This window comes from Tursiops truncatus, chromosome 3 (assembly GCF_011762595.2).
Source record: "Tursiops truncatus isolate mTurTru1 chromosome 3, mTurTru1.mat.Y, whole genome shotgun sequence".
In the NCBI taxonomy this organism is placed as follows: Eukaryota; Metazoa; Chordata; class Mammalia; order Artiodactyla; family Delphinidae; genus Tursiops; species Tursiops truncatus.
This window is the reverse complement of record NC_047036.1, coordinates 158,241,034-158,264,292: the sequence shown is the minus strand read 5'-3', so window position 1 is coordinate 158,264,292 and position 23,259 is coordinate 158,241,034. Positions and strand designations below refer to the sequence as shown.

At 50.0% G+C, this 23,259-nt stretch overlaps 1 protein-coding gene across 37 annotated transcripts in view; it reads left to right on the top strand.

Annotated features, from left to right (window-relative positions):
* EPS15L1 (epidermal growth factor receptor pathway substrate 15 like 1) overlaps window positions 1-23,259 on the top strand; it is a 101,286-nt gene that overhangs the window by 56,479 nt on the left and 21,548 nt on the right. For 20 of the 37 annotated variants that reach the window (XM_033853811.2, XM_033853818.2, XM_033853825.2 and 17 more), the window contains 9 exons: window positions 1,315-1,476; window positions 2,019-2,216; window positions 3,745-3,909; window positions 8,670-8,793; window positions 9,692-9,742; window positions 10,844-10,980; window positions 15,492-15,552; window positions 16,563-16,645; window positions 23,116-23,248. In XM_033853811.2, coding sequence (XP_033709702.1) covers window positions 1,315-1,476; window positions 2,019-2,216; window positions 3,745-3,909; window positions 8,670-8,793; window positions 9,692-9,742; window positions 10,844-10,980; window positions 15,492-15,552; window positions 16,563-16,645; window positions 23,116-23,248 — 1,114 coding nt within the window. Of the gene's footprint in view, window positions 1-1,314; window positions 1,477-2,018; window positions 2,217-3,744; window positions 3,927-8,669; window positions 8,796-9,691; window positions 9,743-10,843; window positions 10,981-15,491; window positions 15,553-16,562; window positions 16,646-20,685; window positions 21,583-23,115; window positions 23,249-23,259 lie in introns of those variants that run through there. The other 17 variants (XR_004525988.2, XR_012331037.1, XR_004525989.2 and 14 more) reach the window with 10 other exon arrangements.

The following is a 23,259-nucleotide window of genomic DNA, read 5'->3' as shown; positions in this document are numbered from 1 at the left end:
ATTGGCCTCACCACTCCTGTCCTCCCTGACCGCCCAACAGTCCCCTCAAGTCCGCCCCTTCCTTTGATACGCATGGCCACAACCTCACCCAGGCTGCCATCACCTCTCCCTCGGCCCCAGCTTGAGTCCCCTCCCCACTGTCAGCCCCACAGGCCATGCTCTCCCCTCCCATCCCATCCCTGCTTTAGTTATCTGTCTTACAGGTAGGTAAGACATCCCATAAGACATTCGCCTGGTTGAAAATGGACGCCTCCTGCCCTCCCCTGTACCCGCAGAGGTGTAGTCCATCAGCTCCCATGAGGCCTTCCAGGAAGGTCATGTGTGTGTGTGTCAGGAGAGACGTCTGTGCGTATTCCCCCCTTCCTGATTGCACAAATGCCACAGTGCCTCACATGTGTGCTCTGCTGCATGCCTCGTTCATTTCACATTATAACTCTGTTACAAGGTGGAGTGTCCCTCAGGGTGGGCTGTGCTACAAGTCCAGCCAACTCCGCCTGTGGAAGTTTGCATTGTTGACAGATCTTGCCATCACAAACATTGCACGTTTTCACTTGCGCCATCCCCCTCTAGGATCCTTTCCCTAGAGGTCTAACAGTCGAGTCTGAAGACACCCGCACTGGTCGTCTCGTTAGATACGGCCCACGTGGAGGAGCTTTAGCAGCTGAGAATCATCATGTCCTGCTCCCATTTTAGATGTCTGCAGGGGCTTCCTGCTGCAGAAGCCAGTGCCGTCTTTGGCATGGCCTTTGGGGCACGGACTCTGGTGCCCTCGGCCCGCTTTCCTTTGATCCAGCTGGAGCACGGCACCCCTTTCTCTTTGGGGTCCTCTGCGGCCCCGTCCACTCTTCACATTCCTGGCTCTTTTCCTGGCTACCACCTGCTCGTCCTTTGGGTTCGTCGAAGTGGTGCTTCCTTGAGCTCTTGTCCACCTGTGCAGCATCAGTATGGTCTCCCCATGCCCCCGTGACTCTGACTGACAGTCTGACCCATGCTATCCCATGTTCGTCTCAGTTCGTGTCTGGGTGATGCCCTTCCCGCCCCAATGATGACCACATGTCACTGGAGAGCTCTTCTTGCCAGGAGCCCAGCCCCACTCCTGGTGCCTGGCCTCTCTTAGGCCATCAGTAAGTATTTGCTGAGGGACTTAGTGAGAGATTCAGCTGGGGCCACCACACTGAGATGTGTGTGGTATTCCCTGTGGAGTGTGCGGTTTTGTAGGACATCTTGGGGGCTCCAGCCCAGGCTGAGACAGTGTTAGCTTGGACGTGCCCCATGTGAACAAGTTTCGAGTAAATTCATGCCACCCTCCCCTAGGAATTGCAAAATGATTTAGACCGGGAAACAAGCAGTTTGCAAGAGCTGGAAGCTCAGAAACAGGACGCCCAAGACCGCCTGGACGAAATGGATCAGCAAAAGGCCAAGCTCCGAGACATGCTGAGTGACGTCAGGCAGAAGTGCCAGGATGAGACCCAGATGGTAAGTCATCATCCCCCCGTCTCCCCGCTGAGCCCAGCAGGGGAAGGAGGCTTCTTACAGACTTCCCTGAGCTCACCATGACCGTCTCAGCTCAAGGTTGAGATGTCTACTGGTTTAATAGAGTAGTTGAACGTATCATGTGGAAAAGTGTCCAAGCATTTGTGGCCTGACCTCAGTCTCATCCACCATGTTACATGTATAAGCATGAACCCGTGTGTGCACACCACCCTGACCCATGCCCCACAGCACGGTGTGGGCACGTGTCTCCCCTCCCCTGGTGTCTTAGCTGCTTGTTACAAACCAGGGAGGCTGCAGCTTCAGCAGACTGTAAAACCCTTACATCCTGGTCTGAGGCCTCTTGTGGGGACATTCAGCCCCAGGGGACAGACAGATTGCCTATGCTTGTCCCGGGTGTGGAGAGGGGTCCATGTAAAGGAAGCCAGGCGTCGGGCTTTCAGGCTGGTGTCCTCTTCCCTGGGTCAGCTTGTTTCAAGAACATGAGCCAGAATTCTTCCTCGAAGTCGTGTTTCATCTCTTTTCAGATTTCCTCACTGAAGACTCAGATCCAGTCCCAGGAATCCGACCTCAAGTCCCAGGAAGACGACCTGAACCGGGCCAAATCTGAGCTGAACCGACTGCAGCAGGAGGAGACGCAGCTGGAGCAGAGCATTCAGGCTGGGAAAGTTCAACTGGAAACCATCATCAAGTCCCTGAAATCCACGCAAGACGAAATCAACCAGGTATCTCCGAGGGGGTGGGGCGAGGCCTGCCACCACTGGCTGTGGCCGGGGGCTTCTGGGGTCTCCTGCCAAGCAGGGTGGCTGCCACGAGCAAAGCAGTCACAGAGGGGTGTGCGACCAGCGGTCCCAGGTGTCTGTGCCGCAGTAGTTGTTTTCTTTGCTCTCACCCACCTCCCTTTCTTCTTGGAAGCCTTCATTCAGCCTGAAGGTGAAGTGCTGAGAACCCCCGCAGCGTGCGTTCCACCATCGTGTTGACTTTGGCCTGGTGGTGTCTGCTTTGCCTCACTGGCCTTCCACTTCCCCGCCTGAGTGCACATCATTTTTGTGGAGCGGGTGGGGTCTGGGTGAGGACATTAAGTTAACTCATTTGGAGAGAGCCTTGGGTTCAGGACATGCTCTCCCCAACCTTGGTCCTTGTACAAGCAAGAGGGACAGAGTCCAAGACACCTTCCAGCACCCGTCTGTCCCCATGTATTGATAGTTCGAAGACCAGCACACCGAGGAGGCCCCATCCTCTCAGGAGCATCGCCCCACATGGGCCCCTGTCCAAGTACCCCTCCCTGTCCCGCTCTGGGGTGAAGGCCTTGAGGCCTGTGGCCGCTGCCCACCAGCAGAGGGAGAGCTCTTTTCCTGCTCCCCTGTATGTAACGGCTAAAGGCCTCCTTGCTCGCCCTCGAGTGTCCCACCTACAGAGTGAGGGTGATGTTTGTTAGACCTTGGCAGTATCTAAATGCGTGTTCGTGCTTCCTTTCTTTTGACTGACTTGATCGCTTTGCTCTTTTTGCCAGTTTACTGGCAAAAGTTGATCACAAACTCAAATCTCAGGGATTTAATGCCATATATTGTGCTTTTTTGTTAATTAATACCTGTAGGGTTATCTTATGTCTTTTCCCTCCCAGCCTTTGGAGTTTATAAAACATAGGTAGGAGCCAAGACATAAATGTATGTTAGTGATAATGATAACGATATTAAAAATGATAGCTGCTGCTTATTAAGGCCCACCCTGCCGGACACCGCAAGAGGGGTTTTACCCGTCATTTCCAGGGCTCCATCTTGGAGAAGAGGAAACAGAGAGGTTAGATCACCAGTGCATATGAGACAGTTAAGATAAAGCTGGGGTCTGTCTGACGTCACAGATTGCCTTCCTTCCCCTGGCCTCACGTGCCTCCTCCAGGAACAAGGAGGAGCAAATGGGGTAATAAAATCCCACGAAGGAAAGTGACCGCTGAATATCACTTTGAATAGATTGTGCATCTGGATTTTGTCCCATTCCACTTCCTTCCGAGTCACCAAATGTCTGAACACTTGCGTTTCTCAGGGACCGCCTGGGGCAGCAGAAGGGTCTCGTCTTGGTTTACAAGTGGTCTCGCGTCTCATAAACATGGCAACAGGGATTGTCTACTCCGTAGATGGGTAATTCAGTTACCATTGTGAATCGTCCGGGGTTGGATGTTAGGAGAAAAAAATGTGTTGCCTAATACTCTTTTCCTAAACCCTACTTGATGCCGACGATGTCTTTATCGTACAGGCAAGAAGCAAGCTTTCCCAGCTGCACGAAAGCCACCAGGAAGCCCAGAGGAGTCTGGAGCAGTATGACGAGGTGCTCGACGGGGCCCACGGCGCCAGTTTGACCAACTTAGCAGAGCTGAGCGAGGGCGTCTCCCTGACAGAGAGGGGCGGTTTTGGAGCCATGGTAAAGGTGGAATAAATGTAAATGTAAAGGTCCCGGCCCCACACTGGGATCAGAGAAGGCCCTGCCCGCTTGATCCAGCACTTGCCAGCCTCGATTCTGTTCAAGTGCAGGGTGTTTCTTGTTTTCGCTGCTGCTTTGCGTGTCCCCACCAGCCCTGCAGCCTGGCGTCCGGGGCCACACTCCATCCTGGTGTCTGGGACAAAGCCAAGGATAGGCCTGAATCCTTTCTAAGACCAGTTTGTAAAGACCTCCATCTCCGTGAGCTGATCACCCAAATTTGGAGGGCTTCCCAAACTTAACCAAAATTGGATCAACTCTCATACATTGTGAAACCCCGCATCCTACTAATTGAGAGTTTGGAGGAGTGTGTGTGTGTGTGTGTGTGTGTGTGTTTCTGTGTTTCTACAAGGAGCACCTTGAAAATCACACGTATAGGTAAAGATCAAAAACAATGACAGCCCTCCTGGGGTGTTGCTGTATCACCTATGAATTGGCCTCACTCCTGAAATCTTGGTTACGTTTGAGACTTTGGCACTTGGGTTCAAACCTCATGACCCTGGGGGTGCTGGTGAAGGCCCGAGAGAGGCCGTTGGCCTCTTAGGTTTCTGCAGGCCTTCAGGCTGCTGACATCCAGCAGTGTTACTTTGTCCTTTGTTCCTGCCAGAGTTGGCTGTAGCAGCCCTGAGCCCTGGCGTGTGCCGTTTTGCAGTTTACTCTGGCTGACGAGAGTGTCTTTGTGCATCTCTGTGCTGTTGCGGGAGCCAGTGGGATGCTGTTGGTCTCCGTGGTTTCGTCGTGCTCTGCTCCCAAAGCCTTTCACCGCACGCCCCGCACTGCCATCTCTCTCTCCCAGGCTCTTGCTCCTGGCCCTGTTTGCCTCATGGATTCCTTCCCCTCCTTGTAATAATTCAGCCTCTCTGTCTCTCTTCATGTGAGACTCGGCTCTTTCTGTGCATTTCTTGACATGTTTCTTTTCTCAGTAGCCAAGTACTCAGTCCCAGGGATTTATGGGGAAGCTTACGCCTCCTCCCCCCGGATTGCAGAAGACCTGTTGGTGTTCTCATCTGTCTCCTGTCTCTGGCCGTCACTGCCTCCCTCCGCCATTCACACATTCCTTTCCTCAGGGAATTGTAAACGAGTGAATTCCATATCTGCTCCTGGGCCCGTTGTCAGCTTCGTCAGCTTTACCGTCTAAATAGAGACTGTGAACGTTCCTTCTTCCCGAACCGAGTGAGGCAGAATTTCCTGCTTGGCTGTCTGTCTCAGAGTGTGCGTTTCAGCTTCTTAGCCCTGCTCTGATTCTTCCCTCTGTCACTGGTACCCTCACACGGCTCTTGGCTTGCCCTGTTCCGTCTTAGTTCATGGAACAGCTCTCTTTTAAACCCTCTCGCAGGCTTTGATAAGATTGGTTTCCTTGGATAAATAGTTGACAGTGAAGTGGCAGTTTGAAAGCAGCATGGGACGTCCCTCCCCTCTCCTGCCCCCCACAGATTTTTTTACCTTTATTTTTATTCATCTCATTAGCGGGCACAGTTTACATGATAGTCAGTTCATCTTGAAACGTCGACGTCGCGTATGTTACGTAGAAACTCAAAACCAGTGTTTGAGAGAAAAACTATTTTTATCTTGTTGTACAAATACAGTTTTTAAAGCACTTTTTGGTTTGTTTCCATTTCTTAATAAACACTTTGAAGAGGGCTTTTTGTTTACTCCTGGACATTTCAGGACTGCTCCGGAGGAGAGGGACCTCTCTTAGTTCTCTTTGAGGGGATGAAAGTGAGGAGTTTAGTTTCTTGAGAACAAGTGTAACCAAAGAGGTGCGTCTAGAACTTTCTAAGTCTGGACGGTTTTACTAAAGTTACTAAGTTTAGTGTTAGGCTCACATGATTCTACTTTGTCCAAGACAGCAGGATTCTTAAAGCCATATTTATTTCTTATCTGTCATCCACTGATGAGAATACTGGCCTCTTGTCCTTGGAGTCAGCACTCGGCCAACCGGTCTACTAGAGAGAAGGTAATAAATCATCCCAGCCTTTAGTCTCGCGGAGAACTCATCATGAAAGAAGGGCTTGTCTGTCACATCCAGCCCCTGGAGTGCTGGAGCCAGTTTTATTGACTCTCCAGAGCCGATTATTAAATAGGAATTTTGTAAGCTGTTATTCAACCTTTGGTAACTAGACGTCAACCATGGTGGGAGTAGCTACACCATGGGAATTGGCAGAGGCTAACAATCAGGGCTTTTTTTTTTTTCCCCCAGAGCGCTGGTTCACCAGCACACCACTGCCTAGCCCCCATCTAAAGGGAAGGAACGTCACAGAATGTCACCTAGATGCCCTTTCAGAGTTGTCATGTCTGTTTCCCAAGAAGTGCAGTAATTAAGACCAGAACTCATTGTTCGAGGTGTTCTCCCTCTGCCACGGGTCGGATCGTTCACCCCGTGCTTGGCAGCTGCACTTGCGTCTCCCAAGCGGGCAGACGGCTCCGTGCTCGTTGGCAGGAGGTCAGTGGATGGTGGAGTTTACGGCCTCTCTGCACCAGGGGAAATCTAGTTTTCTGCTCTGGATCTGTGAAATGGAATCCAAACCACCTGTGGTTACCCTAACCACATGAATCCTGCCGGGGTCTTCTTAGGCTTCTCCTTTGAAGGGGAGGGAGCGGTTGCTGCCTTAGGCAAACAGTTGCTCCTGAGAGAGAGATTGCAGACTTGACTTTCCGCTCAGGGGATGGGCCAGACCCCCCAGGATCAGTCTCTTCTCTGCCATTGTCCACTGTTATTTGTCAGTCTTCCAAGTGGCAATTGAAAACATTATAAAAACAAAAACAAAACAACACAACCAATTTGTACATCAGTGCTAATTAAAAACTAAATAGAAGCTTCCACACCGAGGCCAAGTTGTCATTCTTAACTCACTACTTTATCCACCTCATACATCATCTCTCTCTGTTCTTCTGGAACAGATACGTTCCTTCCCCCGGGCTGCAGTGCGAGAGGTTTATCTTCCACACCGGCCTCCTGGCTTCCTTAGATTATGACTTCTCCATCACGTTGATCTGTGTCTCAGAACCCCATTGGGTGCTTGCTGGCGCGGGCATGTCACAGTAGTTAGCAGTACGACGTCCTTACTGAGTCCTTGCCCTGCTATCAGACACAGTTCTTGCAGACATCGGTACTTACTTGCCTAAGAACTGGCTTATTTTCCCCACCTTGGGAAACCCTGTGGTTGGAGGCTCCAGATAATCTTTCTCAGGTAAGGAAAATCGTTCCGTATTCATCAGAGGGCAGGGGTGTTGGTCAGTCCTTCCGAAGCCTTGGACTTCCTGTTAGCCTGGTGCCTCTGAGATCCGTCCTGCTCCCTGAAGTCAACTGGCCCAGGGTGGTAGGAGCCTCGTCAGGAATCTTCCTTTGGCCCCTTTGACGTCATTGCCCTGTATTTTCACGGAAGCCCAGCTCTTTAATCATTTGGTTTTGGTCAGTTGGAATAATGGCTGAGTTTGCCAGCCCCGAGGATGCTGACACATTTGCCAGATTTAGTGAGGATGTTGTGCTTTTTAACATCATAGTGAAACCTTCATGTTTTCACTGAGGGTGTGTCTTCATTAACCAAAATATCTCAGTATTTCTGAACCAAGTACACCGGCCCTATGTGTACTGTGAAGCCTCTCCCCAGCCCTTTCAGGTCATTTTCCACTATAAAGACGTGCTCTTCAAAAGCCGGTTTTTTTCCCTTCTGATTTAAATATTCTTGTTTGTTTCTAGAAATAAGCACTTTAAAAAAAAAATGCAAAGTGTTGCATATGCTCTAGTAGTTCTAACTGCGTAAGCACTCATTTCCTCTCAGGATGTAAATAGCCAGCATGTTTCTTGGTGTGGAAACGGCATTTTTGAAAATGCCCACGTAGGTAACACACTCTGAGGAGGTGTTTGAGGGAGGCACACCTTTGGACAAGGCCTCCGGCTGCAATCGTCAGTGGCTCATTACATTTTCTTTCTGACATTTCCAAAAACATGACTTTTTTTCTGACTCGATTTTTTTGTTTTAATTGTGGCAAAAGGCACGTAACGTAGAATTTACCATCTTAACCATTTTTCATTGTACAGTTCAGTAGTGTTAAGTTTATTCACATTGTACCACTAAGCGCCAGAACTTTTTCATACCCATTAAACAGTAACTCCCCCTCCCCCCTCCCCCAGTCCCTGGCACCCACTATTCTGCTTTCTGTCTCTATGAATTTGATGTCTCTAGGGACTTCATGTAAGTAGAATTACACAATATTTGTCTTCTTGTGACTGGCTTCTTTCACTTAGCATAATGTGTTCAGGGTTCATCTGTGTTGCATGTGTCAGAATTTCCTTTTTAAGGCTGAATAGTATTCCATTGTATGTACATACCACATTTTGCTTATTCATTCATCCATCAGTAGACGCTTGGGTTGCTTCCACTCAATGATTTTTAAATAAACTTTTTAATTTTAGAAGACTTATAGAAAAGTTGCAGAGATGGTACAGAGAGTTCCCATGTACCCCACACCCAGCTTCTCCTGTTATTAACATCTTGTATGGTACATTTATCATAACTAATGAGCCATTGTCGACATGTTATCATTAACTAAAGTCCATCTTCTATGGTTTTTTAAAAAAATTACTCTCTTTAGGATCACATCATTTACAGGGAAAATATACCAGTTAGGTATAGAATTCTGTACTTTGCTTTAAATCTGAAATAATTAAATTCCTGTCCTGTCTCTTCACAAAATTATAGGACGATCCTTTCAAAAATAAAGCCTTGTTATTTAGCAACAACACCCAAGAATTGCATCCGGATCCTTTTCAGGCAGAAGACCCCTTCAAATCTGACCCATTTAAAGGAGCCGATCCCTTCAAAGGTATCTCATTTGGCACCCACTTTATCATTGAAAGGCTGTTTTGTGCCCCCTAGGGTTGTCCAGTGACTAGAACAGTTAGGAGGAAAGAAATTCTTTGAGCCTAATGGGCCTCTTGAGTTTTTCACCCCACCTGGTTATCTAAAGAGCTGTGGTGTTGAGGGGAGGGGGTGGGAAGAGCTCCAGGCTCACCAAGAGACATCCACGTTCAAGGGTGGCCTGCTTGGCCCTGAGACTCTGCATGCTTCAGTTCCCATCCACCTCTCGGGATTGATAAGATAATCAGACGTAGTGGTGATTATGGAACCACCTAGTAAACAGCAGATCCCCACGTAAACATCTAAGGTCTTAACGTGGTGAGTTCATCCGGATCCACACACGAGTCAAGAATAAGAAGAATTCTAGAAACAAGATTTCCTAAGTTTCTTCAGTTTTTGCAGAGCAAAACAGTATTTCCAAGAAGGCTATCTGTACTTTTCTGAGAAAAATGCCAGGGCAGGGAGAGGGCAGAGGGAGTGCCTTTCCAGTTTCAGATTTGGAGTGGAAGCACCTTAGTTCTGAGAGATGAGTCAGGCAGTCCCGAAACTCAGATGTACCATGCGGCTGAGGATGGGGCAGCTCCGGGGTCCCAGGTTCTTGGAGCCCTGGGAAGTGACGGGGAGGGACGGGGGTGAGACAGGAGAGTAAAGCACTGTGTAGAAAGAGAGAGTAAATTCAGCCTTGCCCTACACTTTCCTTGATTTAGGCCCGTGTTGAGCAGCCAACAATACTTTTAATTTTATCTTAGCTGTCCTCGCCATGACAAACTGCCTTAGTCAGTGGCTGCCCCTGCTTCCCCACTTTGCTCTGCCAAGGTCATGTCTACCATAGACCTGAACGGTCCTCTCTCCTCTAAATCCAGGTGACCCATTCCAGAGCGACCCCTTTGCCGAACAACAGACGGCTTCAACAGGTAAAAAAAAAAAAAAAAAAAAAAAAAAGCCTAAGCCTTTGTTAAAAGAAACATTTTGTGGACTGGCTCTCAGAATATTCCCATTCCTAGTTCAGGTTGAGGGAAATGGGGAAACACCTTGCAGCCTCCTTTGCCAGGTCAGTTTCTGAAGGAACCTCCATTGTCCCTCCCTTTCACAGTCTGGTGCCCCTTCTTGCCAGTCGCATAGCATGATGAGAATTAGAACTAGGAAAGAAGCCCCTGATAGCTAGGCCACTGTTTGGACACTTGTGCCCACTTGTGTCACCTGTGGTGGCATCAGGGTGTCCCATTGGTACCCACATGCGGTGGCACTTCTGCCCACACATACCAGGGAGTGGACTGGGAAGGACAGCATCGCACTGCATAAAAGCCTAGCATCTTGTTCCCTGCTGGTGATGGTGGCTTGCCCCTCCTATAGTCACCAGGCCCACACCTCACGTTCGAGGAGAATGAACGCACCTTGGGCGTGGTGTTGGGATCATGCTGCCCATTTATCTAATTTTTCCCCTTGTATTCGCTTTTTCTATTGAGGTGAAATTCACATAACACAAAACTAACAAATTCACATAACACAGATTAACCACATTTCAGTGACGTTTAGTTCATTCACTGTGTTACGCAGCCACCACCTCTGTGTAGCTCCAGAACATTTCCATCTCCCCAAAAGGAGACCCTGTCCCCGTGAGCAGTCTCCCTAGTCCCACTCTCCAGCCCCTGCTTTCTGTCCTTATGGATTTACTCATTTTATTTTGAAATCAAGTGTTATTGAGAGGTATAATTAACACACAACAGAACTCACCCATTTTAAGTGCAGAACTGGATAAGTTTTGACAAATGTGTATAGTTGTGTGAGAAAGAGAACATTTCCATTATCCAGAAGGTTCCCTGGTCTCCCCCACCCCCTTCCCCCCCAGGTCTCTGGCAACCACTGACCTGCTTTCTGCCACTACGGTTTTTACCTTTTCTAGACTCTCATGTAAATAGTGCCAGTCAGTTGTGTGTTCTTTTATATTTGGGTTCTTTCACTTAGGCATAATGTTTATTCATGGGGCATTTTTTTCTTCTTTCCAAAACACCTAGATCCATTCGGAGGGGATCCTTTCAAAGAAAATGACCCATTCCATGGCTCTGCCCCCGACGACTTCTTTAAGAAACAGACAAAGAACGACCCATTTACCTCAGACCCATTCACGAAAAACCCTTCCTTACCTTCAAAGGTGAGTGACCCCGGAGAGGCTGCCTTCTGCTGCTGCCCGTCTGCATACTCTGCGTGTGTGAAGGCAGCCCTTTCCATTCCCCACCCTCCATGGACCGAGTCAGGGCCTCCATCACTCAGACTGTGAGTGCTAAGCCTGACGAATGAGGGCTGTGCAAGGCCAGGGGATTCTCCAGGGGCTGGCTCGAAGGCCAAGCCTCGTTACTGCATAGCAAGGTGACCGTTTCTGCCGATCCCTACAGAGGCTTGTCCCACGAAGCAAGGTGTCACATCCAGCAGTCCAGTGAGCCCAAGTCAGGGCGGGCTGTGTCCTGAACAGCTGTCATTCCTCTGTCCCTTTCTGTGCCCCTTTACTTCAGCTCAGGCCCACCTGCTGGGTTCTCTGCTCTGTCGTCTGCCCCCAGTGCCACTCCACCTCCCAACAAAGACAAAATAGAGCACCACACACTCCCACAGGTTTCCATGTGACTGCTCCTGCCATCTTCCTAGTGCAAAGCACTAATGGTGACATTGGCATCAGCCAGCCTCAGTGGGTCCCCGCCATGGCAGGAGGAAGTCCAGACCCACAGCCTGGCTGCACTTAGTGTGCTCCCCCGCCCCCCAGCAAGTAGTAAACCATACGTTTTGCACGTTAGACTCAACAGACTGGTTTAAATTGGTGTAAATGAGGATTTAAAAAGCAAACAGTAACTTTGTGATTGAATAGAGAATTTTTGTGTCTAAGTGAGGGCAATGTATAGCCTTCCTTCACGTTCTAGGCTGCATCTCTGTCCCCACCTTACCCATTCCCTAGTTTTTCACTTCTCCATGGACCTACTGGTATGTATCACTGGCCCCAGAGCTCCTTGAAGGCAGGGATTAACCTGTAACGTTTCTATCTGCGAGACCTGTCATGGGATCCCCCCTTTCATCGCTGGTGTTGGTGGTCTGTGTTATCTACGTTTATCAATTTTGTTGATCTTTTCCACGAGCCAACTTTTGGCTGTGTTAATTTTCTCTCCTGTTTGTTTCCTGTTTCACTGATTTCTGCTCTTCATTATTTCCTTCCTCCCACTTTGCTCTTCTGTTTCTAACTTCTTAAGATACAACCTTAGGTCATTGGTCTTGGATCTTCTTTTCTAATATGAGTGTTTAAAGCTATGCATTTCTTTTGAGGTGCTGCTTTAGCTGCATTCCATTCATTTTGGTATGTTGTATCTTCATTGTCATTCATTTTGAGATATTTTCCAGTTTTCCTTGTGAATGCTCTGTTGAACCTGGATTATTTAAAGTATATTGTTTCATTTCGAGATACTTTTTTTTCCCCCTAGGTATTTTATAATACTGATTTCTAATTAAATCTACTGTTATTAGAGGACATATTTTGTATGTTTTCAGTCCTTTTAGATTTATTGAGACTCGTTTTATGGTCTGTGTTGGTGAACATACTTTGTACACTTGAGAAGAATGTCTATTTGCCGTTGTTGGGTGTAACGTTCTGTAAAGGCCAGTTAGGTCAAGGTGGTTGTTCTGATTGTCTATATTTTCTTCCCTTTCGCCACACCATGCGGCTTGCGGGATCTTAGTGCCCCGATCAGGGATTGAACCCAGGCTGCAGCAGTGAAAGTGCCCAGTCCTAACCACTAGACTGCCAGGGAGTTCCCCTTTTTTCCTTTTTTTAAAATGTAAGGTATAGTTGACTTACAATATTGTGTTAGTTTCTAATGTACAGCAGAGTGATTCAGTATACCTATATACATATATATATACTTTTTCATTATGGTTTGTTACAGGACTGGTCGTCTATTTTTTTTTTTTAATTAACTCATTTATTTATTTATATTTTTGGCTGTGCTGGGTCTTCGTTTCTGTGCGAGGGCTTTCTCTAGTTGCGGCGAGCAGGGGCCACTCTTCATCGCCGTGCACGGGCCTCTCACTGTCGTGGCCTCTCTTGTTGTGGAGCACAGGCTCCAGACACACAGGCTCAGTAGTTGTGGCTCACGGGCCCAGTCGCTCCGTGGCATGTGGGATCTTCCCAGACCAGGGCTCGAACCCGTGTCCCCTATGTTGGCAGGCAGATTCTCAACCACTGTGCCACCAGGGAAGCCCTGGTCATCTATTTTTATGGTTTTTGTTTGTTTGTAAGCTCTACCAGTTGCTGAGAGAGGAGTGTTAAAATCTCCTATGATTGCAGAATTGTCCATATCCTTCTTAATTCTGTCAAGTTTAACTTCATGTGTTTTGAAGCTCTGTCAGGTGCCTACACATTCATGATTGTTGTGTCATCCTGATGCAGTGACCTTTTTTTCTTTGTAAAGGGTTCCTTTTTTCCTCTGGTGCTTTGTCTTAATCTATTTTTATCACATATTAAAATAGCCACCTCATTCTCCTTATGCGTAGTCTTTGCATGATATATCTTTTTTCATCCATTTACTTTCAACCTGTCTGGGAGTTGAAGGATGTCTTTTGTGTCGAGCATGTAGTTGGGCCTTGCTTTTCTATCCAGTCTGGAAATCTCTGCCTTCTAAATGGAGTGTCTAGTCTGTTAACATTTAATGCAATTATTGATATGGTTGGATTTACGTCTACTATTTTATTATTTACTTTCTTTTATCCTCTGTATTTTATTCCTCTGTTCCCCTTCTTCTGTCTTCTTTTGGATTATTTGAATGTTTTCTAGAATTCCATTTTCTGGTATCTGTTGACCTTTTTTAACCATACCTTTTTTCATTATTTCTTAGAGGTTGCTTTAAGGATTACTATATACACTCTTAACTTATCATGGGCTACTTGGAATTAATATTATGTCACTTAATGTAAAATGTAGAAAACTTGTAATCATGTAGGTCCATTTATCCACCCTCCCCCAAACAGCAGCGTCTCTGTTATAGTTGTCCTATGAATGTAATACATCTAAATATGTTAAACTCCATAAGACAGTGTTTTAATTTTTGCTTTAATCCACTGTATGAATTCTAAAGAGGAAAAAATAGTTATGTTCTTTTTTCTGGCTGCCTTAAAGAGCCTCTCTTTACGTTTGCTTTTCAGTAGTTTGTGTAGGCTCTGGATATGTTTTTCTTTGTATTTATGCTGCTGGGCATTTGCTGAAGTTCTTACATCTATAAATTATGTCTTCACCAAATTTGGTAAGTTTTCTGCCATTATTTCTTTGAAAAAAATTTTTTTCTATTCTATTTTCTCTCTTCTCTTTGTGGGATTCGAGTTACATAGATGTTAGACCTTTTGCTGTTGTCTTTACAGGTCCCTGAGGCTCTGTTTCTTTTCATTCTTTTTTTCTTCAGATTGGGTAATTTCTACTGATTTATCTTCAACTTCACTTACATTTTTCTGTCATTTGCTGGTTAGCTAACCTAGTGAAGTTTTTATTCTAGATATTATACTTTACATTGTTTGAGAATGTCCATGTTTCTTCTGTATAGTTTCCATTTCTCTACTAAGATATCCTGTCTTTTTATTCATCTTAAGTGTTTTTTCCTTTATCTCATTAAGCACAGTTATTGCTGCTTTAAAGTCATCCTCATCTGAGAATTCCAAAATCTGGGTCATCTTGAGATTGACTCCATTGATTGTCTTTTCCCTTGAGAACCGCATTTTTCAGGTTCTCTCTGTATGTTGAATAACTTAAAAATATATTCTATGCATTGTGAGTGCTCTGTTGTGGAGACTGGATTCTGTTGCATTCCTCCAAAGAGTGTGGATGGTTTTATTTCAGCAGGCAACTAACTTGGTGAGACTCATATTGCAAACTCTCCCTCTCTCACCTGTGGTTTCATTCCTGTGGCCTTAGCTGTAGGCTGCTCTGAGTCTACCAACCCACACACAGTGTAGGGGTGAGCCTGAGACGTGGACAGAGCTTGTCATGGCATTTGGGGCTCCCATTCTCTGCCTCTCCTTTCTAGATCCCGCATCCCTTTCTCATGGCTGTGGTTGTCCTGGGGCTCCCTCCTCTGAGCTTCAGTCCAGAAAGACAGTGAGTTTTCTATTGGAGTCATAGCCCCCCAGTACTCTCAGACTGTAGCTTCAAAAGGGAAAAGCTTGGAAGTTTCCTGGTCTAGTGGTCTAGTGGTTAGGACTTGGTGCTTTCACTGCCGTGGCCCGGGTTCAATCCCCAGTCGGAGAACTGAGATCCCTCAAGCCGAGTAGCGCGGCCAAGATAAAAAGAACCACAGGAAAAAAAAAAACAAAAAAATGGAAAACTCAATCTTGTACTGCTTTTTCTGCCAAGTTTCAATTCTTTTCCAAAGTCTTCCTGCTTTGGTTCACTTCCTGGGTCTTCAGGTGATGGCTTTTTTTTTTTTTTTTCCCAGTTCAGAGTGTTTATAGGTGTTATCTGCGGGAGGGGTTGGTCTGTTGGGATTTAACTCTGCCGGGATTTAGTTTAAATCATTTTTATCCTCCCCAAGGCTGGGCAGCAGATATGGTGCATATAGATGTCAAGAAAGTTTGTGGTTGAATGAATGGATGATGAACAAAGGAACTGCTTTTCACTCTCTCCTCTCTCCTTTCACTCAGCTCGACCCCTTTGAATCCAGTGATCCTTTTTCATCCTCCAGTGTCTCCTCAAAAGGATCAGGTGAGACTGATGGCTTATTTTCCTTCTCACTCTTCCTCGGGCAGTGGAACGGCCCACCCATTTCCAAATCTGGTGTGTCCTCAGTGTTTATGTCATTAGTAAGTGGCACCCAGATCCTCGCCTGAGGCAGTGCAGCCAAAGCCATTCCCCTCTGGCTGCTCATCTTTCTGAGCAATAGCTGGCATCTTACTGGATGGAAAGGAAGCTTGGCGGTAGGGATTAATTTAGTAATAACTCCAATGTACTAGTTACTCTTTGCTCAATCCTCCTTATGAATCTTTGGTTCTAACCTCTGGATTTTTTTTCCTAAAGGAATCCAAAGTTCTACTGAGGCTTGTGCTATGGGCACTGGATTTGAGGGAACCTCCCCTCACAGCATAAAGCTCTTAGGTGTGCCTTTAAGGGAGGGGCGCGTTTGCGGACTCCCCCTTGCTTTTGGAAACAGGTTCCACTTGGTACTGCCGCCTTGCCTAACATCTTGTGCTTGTTAGTTGCAGAGTTTGATTTCGTAGGTGAACTCGTGGGTTATTCTGGACAAATCGCACCACCCACCAAAGGAGAAAGCTCAGCAAAAATCTCTACCTGCAGATGACCTCCCCACATAAATCATGTGGGTGGCTGGTCGCCTCCCTCTCCCTCTCCCCTCCTGATCCAGCAGGACAGGCAGCAGGCTTTCCTTCCACAGGGTGCTTGTCACTCCTTTGGTGACGGTGAACAATGCTGGCTTGCAGCACAGCCGCAGGGCAGAGTCCCTCTGGCTCTCCCTGCGCCGGCTCTCATGGCTGCCAACCGTCTGGCTGAGCTGCACCAACCATGAGCCAGAGTGGGCAGGGGCAGGGGGCCTTGTTGAGGACTTGCACCCGATTCACCACCCCATCAAACAAATGTGACCTCCATGGATCTCCTGCTTTGGGGGCCATTGAGAACCAAGAGGTGACACTTCCCCCTGCTCCCAGGAGGCGTGTTCTGTGAATGCCCTGTAACTCTTCCTCTGCTGGTGCTGCTTGCAGGTCCCTTTGGAACCTTAGACCCCTTCGGAAGTGGGTCCTTCAATAGTGCTGAGGGCTTTGCCGACTTCAGCCAGATGTCCAAGGTAAAGCCCTTCCCACAGAGCCCCTGTGCCTCTGCCAGTGTCCTTGTGCCTCTTGTCGTGGTCTTGTCGTGGGCTGCCAGGTGTAACTGTTTAATGCCACGTATGTATTTCTTTGGCACCTGTCAAACTCTGAAATGTATTCTCATGTGAGGTCGTGAGTCAGCAGACGGGGTCTAGAAAGTGCCCATGGCTGTGGCTGGACCCACTTCCCTTCCTCCAAGCGAAACTGCCAGAGCCCTGAGTCCCTCCCTGAGGCGTAAGCGCCGCGGGCTCCCCGCTACTGCCACTGGTGTCAGATGGCAGTCAGACCTCAGGTGATAAAGTCATCTCTGTGACTGCACAAAGTTGCGAAGGTCTTGGGCCCTGAGGGCCAGGCCTGGCGTGCAGCCCGCTGAGGCTGGAACCGTGGGCCTTGGGCCAGAAGGCAGGAGGTGTGTCTGGAGCTGCCCATGGACAGAACCCGAGAAGGATGTGGAAACCGAGGGCTAGGCTCGGTGAATAAATATGCAGGTGAAAAGTGAGCCTTTCAGGAAGGACGATAGGCACTCCTGGTTGGACTGGATGGTGCCTACACGGCCATAGTTACGTAAACTGACTGTGGATATAGTCCCACAGATGGTGTTAGAGCTCTTTCGAGAGGGGCTTGGAGGATGGTGCTTAACGTAGCAGGAAGTCGGTCAGTAGATATGTCCAAAATGGACAGATCAAGAAATAAGAGTAGAGGCCCACGACTGAGAGGTAGATTCCAGAAGAAACTGCTAAGAAGTCAAAAATGTTGGCCTAGGCGAGTAGGTCTGCTGTTCTTTGTTCTAACCTTTAGCGTCCCTTGGTTTTGACCGTGACCCGTGTTTCTTTGCCAAGAATTAAGGGAAGCAGCATTAGGTGTGCGCGTCTTGGCCTCGGTGGGTGAGGGTGGGATCCGTCACAGATAAAGCGCTGCGTGTGGCACGGCCTGTGGCCGCGGAGCCATAAAGCCCTGCATTCTTTGTTGAGTCCACCGGTCTGTCCCAGCCGCCTGCTCCAGCCCAGGTGCCGTGAGCACTGGGGGGCGGCCACATGCAGATACGGTTCCTGTCTCCTCACTGGTGGGGGTGGGGTGGGGAGGGAGCCCCCCCGGAGTGTGTGGGATGGGTACCCACGGTGGGGAGTCCTGGGCCCCCGGCACCGCTCGCCCCGCGTGCCAGCTCCTCAGAGCATCCTGCGTGTTTCCTCCACGTTCACTCAGCCCGAGGGGCGCACGACTGTCTGGGCGCTGAGCACTCGTGGTTAGCAATGTGTGATTGTGGTGCGTGGCTTCCAAGAAACATTTGGGATTTTGTTTATGTTTTCAAAGAAATGCGTGAGTATAAACTGTTGAGGTAGCAAATGTAGCTTCTGGCCAGAGGCAGAGCATCTGTTTGCCCATTGGCCGCCGCAGAAGGGAGCCCAGAAGTGCTGGGGTTTCGGCCTCTCTCCTTCCAGTGCCTGGAGGGAATGAGCCTCCATCACTCGTATGGGAACTGTGACGCTGACGGTCGGGGCGCCATCTGGGATCAGCCAGAAGGGACCAGGGCCTGAGATTTGCCCTCATGTTTGCCCGTCACTGCGTGGCTGTTACACACACTCCTTGAGTGGAGCTATGTGTCCTTGTCTTCTGTCCGTGCTTAGTGGGTGGGAAACCATCGCCTGAAATGAGAAAACTTCTGCCACACGGGGGCGGCAGTCTCCAGGGAAGGGCTTCGCACTGTATTCTCAAGCTGGCACAAGTGGGACCTTTCCCTGCGCAAGGCCGAGGAGGGAGTGAGAGCTAGCAGTGCCCCCGAGCTGGGACAAGGACGAGGGCATGAACGGGGTCCTCTGTTTCAAGAAGCACCTGAGTTGAGGCTGTGTGTGGGGTGGCCAGGCTGGCGGGGCCCCGGATGGCAGAAACGGCCGCGTCTCCCTCCTCCAGGCAGTGCCTGTGTTTCCCGTAGCTGCAGAGACACCCCAGAGCCGGGCAGTTCAGAACCTGGCCCTTCCCTCCTTCTGCCCGTTCTAACCTAAGGTTGCATTTTCCCTTTTCTAATTCCGCTTTCCCTCTCCTTGTTCGCGTGTCCCAGATCAGGCTGCGCACACGTGCACTTGCGACTTCAGGGCCAGTGTCCCTTCCTGTTCGTGGCGCTGGGCGGGATGGAGCTGGATGGGGCCGTGGAAAGTTTGTCTCCAGTACTCCATTGTTTTGTTTCCACGATTCCATCAGCTCCTGATCTCATGCCACTTGCCCAATTGAATACAGGGCCCTAACCTCATAGGTCTCTGTTTTTCCCTTTTGGTTCCCTTTCTGTTTTTCAAGAACAACATTGTGTATATAAATAAAATGCTGAAGGAAATGAAAGTAAGTGGCAAGAAGGTGTTTTTTTTTTTTTTGACTTCTTGGTTTGTGTGTGTGTGTGTGTGTGTGTGTGTGTGTGTGTGTGTGTGTGTGTTAACATCGCTATCTTTTCTCCACCTGAGTGGGGTGGGGAGGCAATGCACGCTGGCGATGCGTGCTGGCTCCTTTTCTTTCTTTTTTTTTTTTTTTCCTTTTCTTAACTTCACCCTAAATTAGAGTGTCCTCCCTCTGCCTGGCAGTGCTAGAGGAGAGTGCCAGCCAGCAGTCTGACTCCAGTAGATTCCTTTGGGAGGTTCTCTGGGCTTGCACCCTTCATTGAGGTCCCTCAACACCCGAGAAGATTTTTCTAGACAGTATTACCTTGCTTTAAAAACACATTCCCCAAAATAGATTTCAGAGAGCATCTGAGAATAAAAACAAGACTCTAACTTAATTATTTTACTCCCGCCCTAAAAAAAAAACCACCTATGAAATACTTGACTGCCCATTGTCAGCCCATTTTCAGTTGTTTTTCAAGCGTGCGTTCCTATTTAGGGCTTTTTTTTTTTTTTTTTAAGTTTAGAGTCGTTTGCTTTAAATCAATTCTTTAAACTGTGAATCTCTTAGAGCTGCTTCTCATATAGTAGCTTTTCTGTCTGTCCTTTTTTCTTTTTCTTTCTTTTTTTTTTGGGAGCACACTTCACTCTAGCCCAGCCAGAGAGCCCCTACCGGCTTTACTGAAACCCTTCTAAAAATAGCAACTTTCCCTGAAGCCACAGCCTGAGTAGGAACCAGTCAGGTCCCAAAGGAAGCTTCTTGGGAAACTTCAAGTCATGAAAATTAGGATTCGGAAATGACGCAGGCTTTTTGGTGTCAGAAGTAATATAATTCCCTGCTGTGGCCGAACCAGGCGCTTACAGTTGGAACCCTTTCGCCTTGGAGCGGGCCCACTGGCTCCGTGGGTTTAGACAGATGAGGGGGCGGAGAGTCGGCTTGGCCCGTGGAGTCCCCAGCCAGCCGGGAGGCTCACTGCAGCTCGCGCTCCAGGCTGGGGGTTGCACGGGCTGGGTGGACAAGGGCCCTGTGCACCCCACAACTCTGGGGGGGGGTCACGTCCAGAGAGCCCTGGGTGTCCCTCTATACCCCTTCCCCAGAGCTGGCGCCTTTGCAGCACCCAAGACAAGAACTGGGGCCCACGCAGGTGCCTCGGGGGCTGGTCACGCCTCCACTCTGTCAAGATTAGTTTTGATTCCCTCCTGCCCGTCTCAGGTTGTGGCGAGGGCAGCAAGAGTCCTAGACCCAGGCTGTGTCCTGGGAACGGCAGAAGCAGAGGCATCAGCATTCCCTCGCTCTCCATCTCCTTAGCCCCCACTGCGTCTTCTTTCCCAACCAGCAGACCCTGACCCACTCACTTTAGAGCTAAGCTGCTGGTCGACACGGCACCTTAGCTCTACTGCTCTCTTCGTCTGGGAAAGGCTCTGTGAATGACGGGAAGCAGCAGAAATGAAGCATCGGTGGCCGATGGAGCGTTTGCAGATTCTTGTGGGTATCCAAGAGAGTTCTAGTCACATCCACATCCTTGGCGTGATTATAATCGTGCTATCTTTGTGCTGATGCAGTCCAGGTGCCAGCTGGAGCAATTTATGCATTACCTTTCGTTTTCTTGCCACAGCCCTGCGAGCTGGGGCCTGTCATTATCGTTGTTTCATAGATGAGGAAACAGAGGCACGGAGCCGGTAGCAGGGCCTCCAGATCCCATCCCAACCACTGTGCTCTGCAGCAGACGTTCTGGAAACTCGAGCAGCAGGTTTTGCAGAGACTCCCAGACTTTTGTACCGAAAAGGACAAGCGTCACAGAGCCTGGGAAAGGGGGGCGGCAGCAGTGGAGGGAGGGACCTCCTTGCTCCATTGCAGCCCTTCTGGCCCAGAGCTTCCCGGCGGGCCCAGGTGGTCTTGGCAGGGAAATGAGTCTTTCCCATTAGACCCCATCCTCCCCAGGGCCTTCTGCCCTGCTCTGCCCCTTGCCTGCATCTGTGCATGTCTCCCTCATGGGCATGAGGAGAGTCCCCAGACCTCCCGTGGGGGGCGGGCGGCGGGCTGCCAGCAGCCAAGGGCAGGGCCCGAGAGCCCTGGCCCAGGAGGTGGACGGCGTGGGTTCCCGCCCTGACTCCCCCGCTGAGGTGCTGTGTGACTAGAAGGCTGCATCTCCTCCCCGTGCCTCAGTTTCCCTGTGTATAAGGTAGAAGTGGTGACAGTAGGACTTGTCCCAAGGCCGTTGGGAAGATGTGGTGAGAAGATCAGCGAGCGTCTCCTACCCTGGCGAGTGAGCGTCTCCTACCCTGGCGGCCCCAGAGGCTTGTGGGGAGGAACCAGGGCGCCCAGTGGGCTTGGCTGAGTGTGCAGCAGCCACCCCGGGCCCCCTCCTCCTCCCTGGGGGCTGGCCGCCTCTCTCCCACCTGAGGCTAGTATCTAGGTACCAGGGGCAGAGGCGGCCGCATCCCCGTCCCCGTGACCGGATCCGGAAGAGGGGGAGCCGCGTCCCCGTGACTGGCATCAGCCCTTCTCCCCACTTCTCCAGTGATGTGTCGGAACCAGATTACCTAAGAAGGTCCCACAAGTGCACTCTTGTGTTCCTGCTTTGTCTTCTGTCCCTTGACCTGCCCCACTGGGGAGGGCATCGCAAGTGCCCCTCCTCACGCAACCCCCCCCTCCACCCCTGCTGCGTGTGGCCCACCCTGTCCCACTGCGCGTCTCCTTTCCTTTGCTTTTTGAGGACCGTATCAGCATTTTCACTCCCGTGTCCACCAATTCCTTTAGTGTCTAGCAGCTATGAATCTCCTTGCTCTACTTTTTCGTAAACGTGGTCTCCCACCTCTGTAGAAAGCAGTCTCCTCCCTTTGGGGTGCAGCTCTGGCTGTCTGTGCGCATCCGTCTGTTGGTGGAGGTTTGTTATGCCTGGTACTGTGCTGGTGCTCCAGGTGAGGGTGCACAGGTAGACAAGTCCCTGCCCGCCGCAGGCAGTTGGCAGGTGTGCGCCCTGTCACTGGCACTTGCCCTTCAGGCAACTTGCCCCAGTTAGGTGGGAGGGGCCTGAGTACCCGTCACTGCGGCGTGATGATGTGTGTCCTGTCAGCTCCCACCAGGATGTCCGAGCAGTCAGTTAGTAGGAAGGGGTGTCAGGGAGAGCTCTAGCCAGTCTCTGAGGAAGAAGAGGGGCTTGAGGTGGACGGGGTGGGCTGAGCCCCCAGTTGGGGACTCTGTATATATGGAGGCCTCGAGATGGGGCACAAGGGGGTTCCAGGCACCGGGGAACTGGCCAGGAGAGGGTTGGGGCAACTGCAGGGATGAAGCTAAAGCCCTGGGCAGTGGCAGGGGGGTAGGGTGGTGAGGGGCTGTGAGGGAGGCCCTGCATGACTTGAGGAGTGCCTGGAGGTTACCTTCAAGCTTCAGGGCTGTTCAGTGCTCCTACCCACCTCCCATCTACCTAGCTCCCTACCTGCCTGGCAGCTGTACCTACCCATCTACCTACCTGCCCACCCATCTATCCAAGCATCTCTCTGTTGCTGGTTGACATGGTCCCTCCTGGGTCTGAGGTGGTAGATGTGGAGGTGGGTGGAAGCAGGAGGAGGCTGGGGGAGGGTCCGGGCCAGAGCTGACAAGAGCCCACTGGAGGCAGCGATGGCTGTGCCCACGGGGCTGCGGTGGGCTCTGACCTGAGCCACTGGGTCAGGCAGCCCACGGGCACAGAGAGGGTCTGGTGCCGCTCTGACCCAACGCCTGACACTGACTGAAGGGGGAGAGGCTGGGCGCATCTCTGAAGTATGAGCAGGAAGCCCAGGGGACCCTGGGGTCAGGAGAGACCTGATATCCCCCTGTGGGTGGCAGGAAGCACCCCACCCCCACCCCATGTCAGAAGCCCGTCGAGGCACCGGGTTACTCTCACTTGCTCTGTGTGTTTGCTGGCTGCTCCTCACTGGCCAGAGGACCCTGGCTGTTGAGGGTGGAGGAAAGTGGGGGGGGCTTGTGAGAGACCCTGGGCCCGAGTGGCGGCCATGCTGTGCAAGCCCGGAGGGCTCGGTGGATGTCCGCTGCCTCCGTGTTAACGATTATCTCTGCCTCTCTTTCGTGTCCTCTCTTACAGCCCCCAACTTCTGGCCCTTTCACCTCCTCCTTTGGAGGGGCAGGATGCTCAGATGACCCCTTTAAAAGTAAACAGGACACTCCCGCTCTGCCTCCGAAGAAACCTGCTCCTCCGCGGCCTAAACCGCCCAGCGGTCAGTACGCT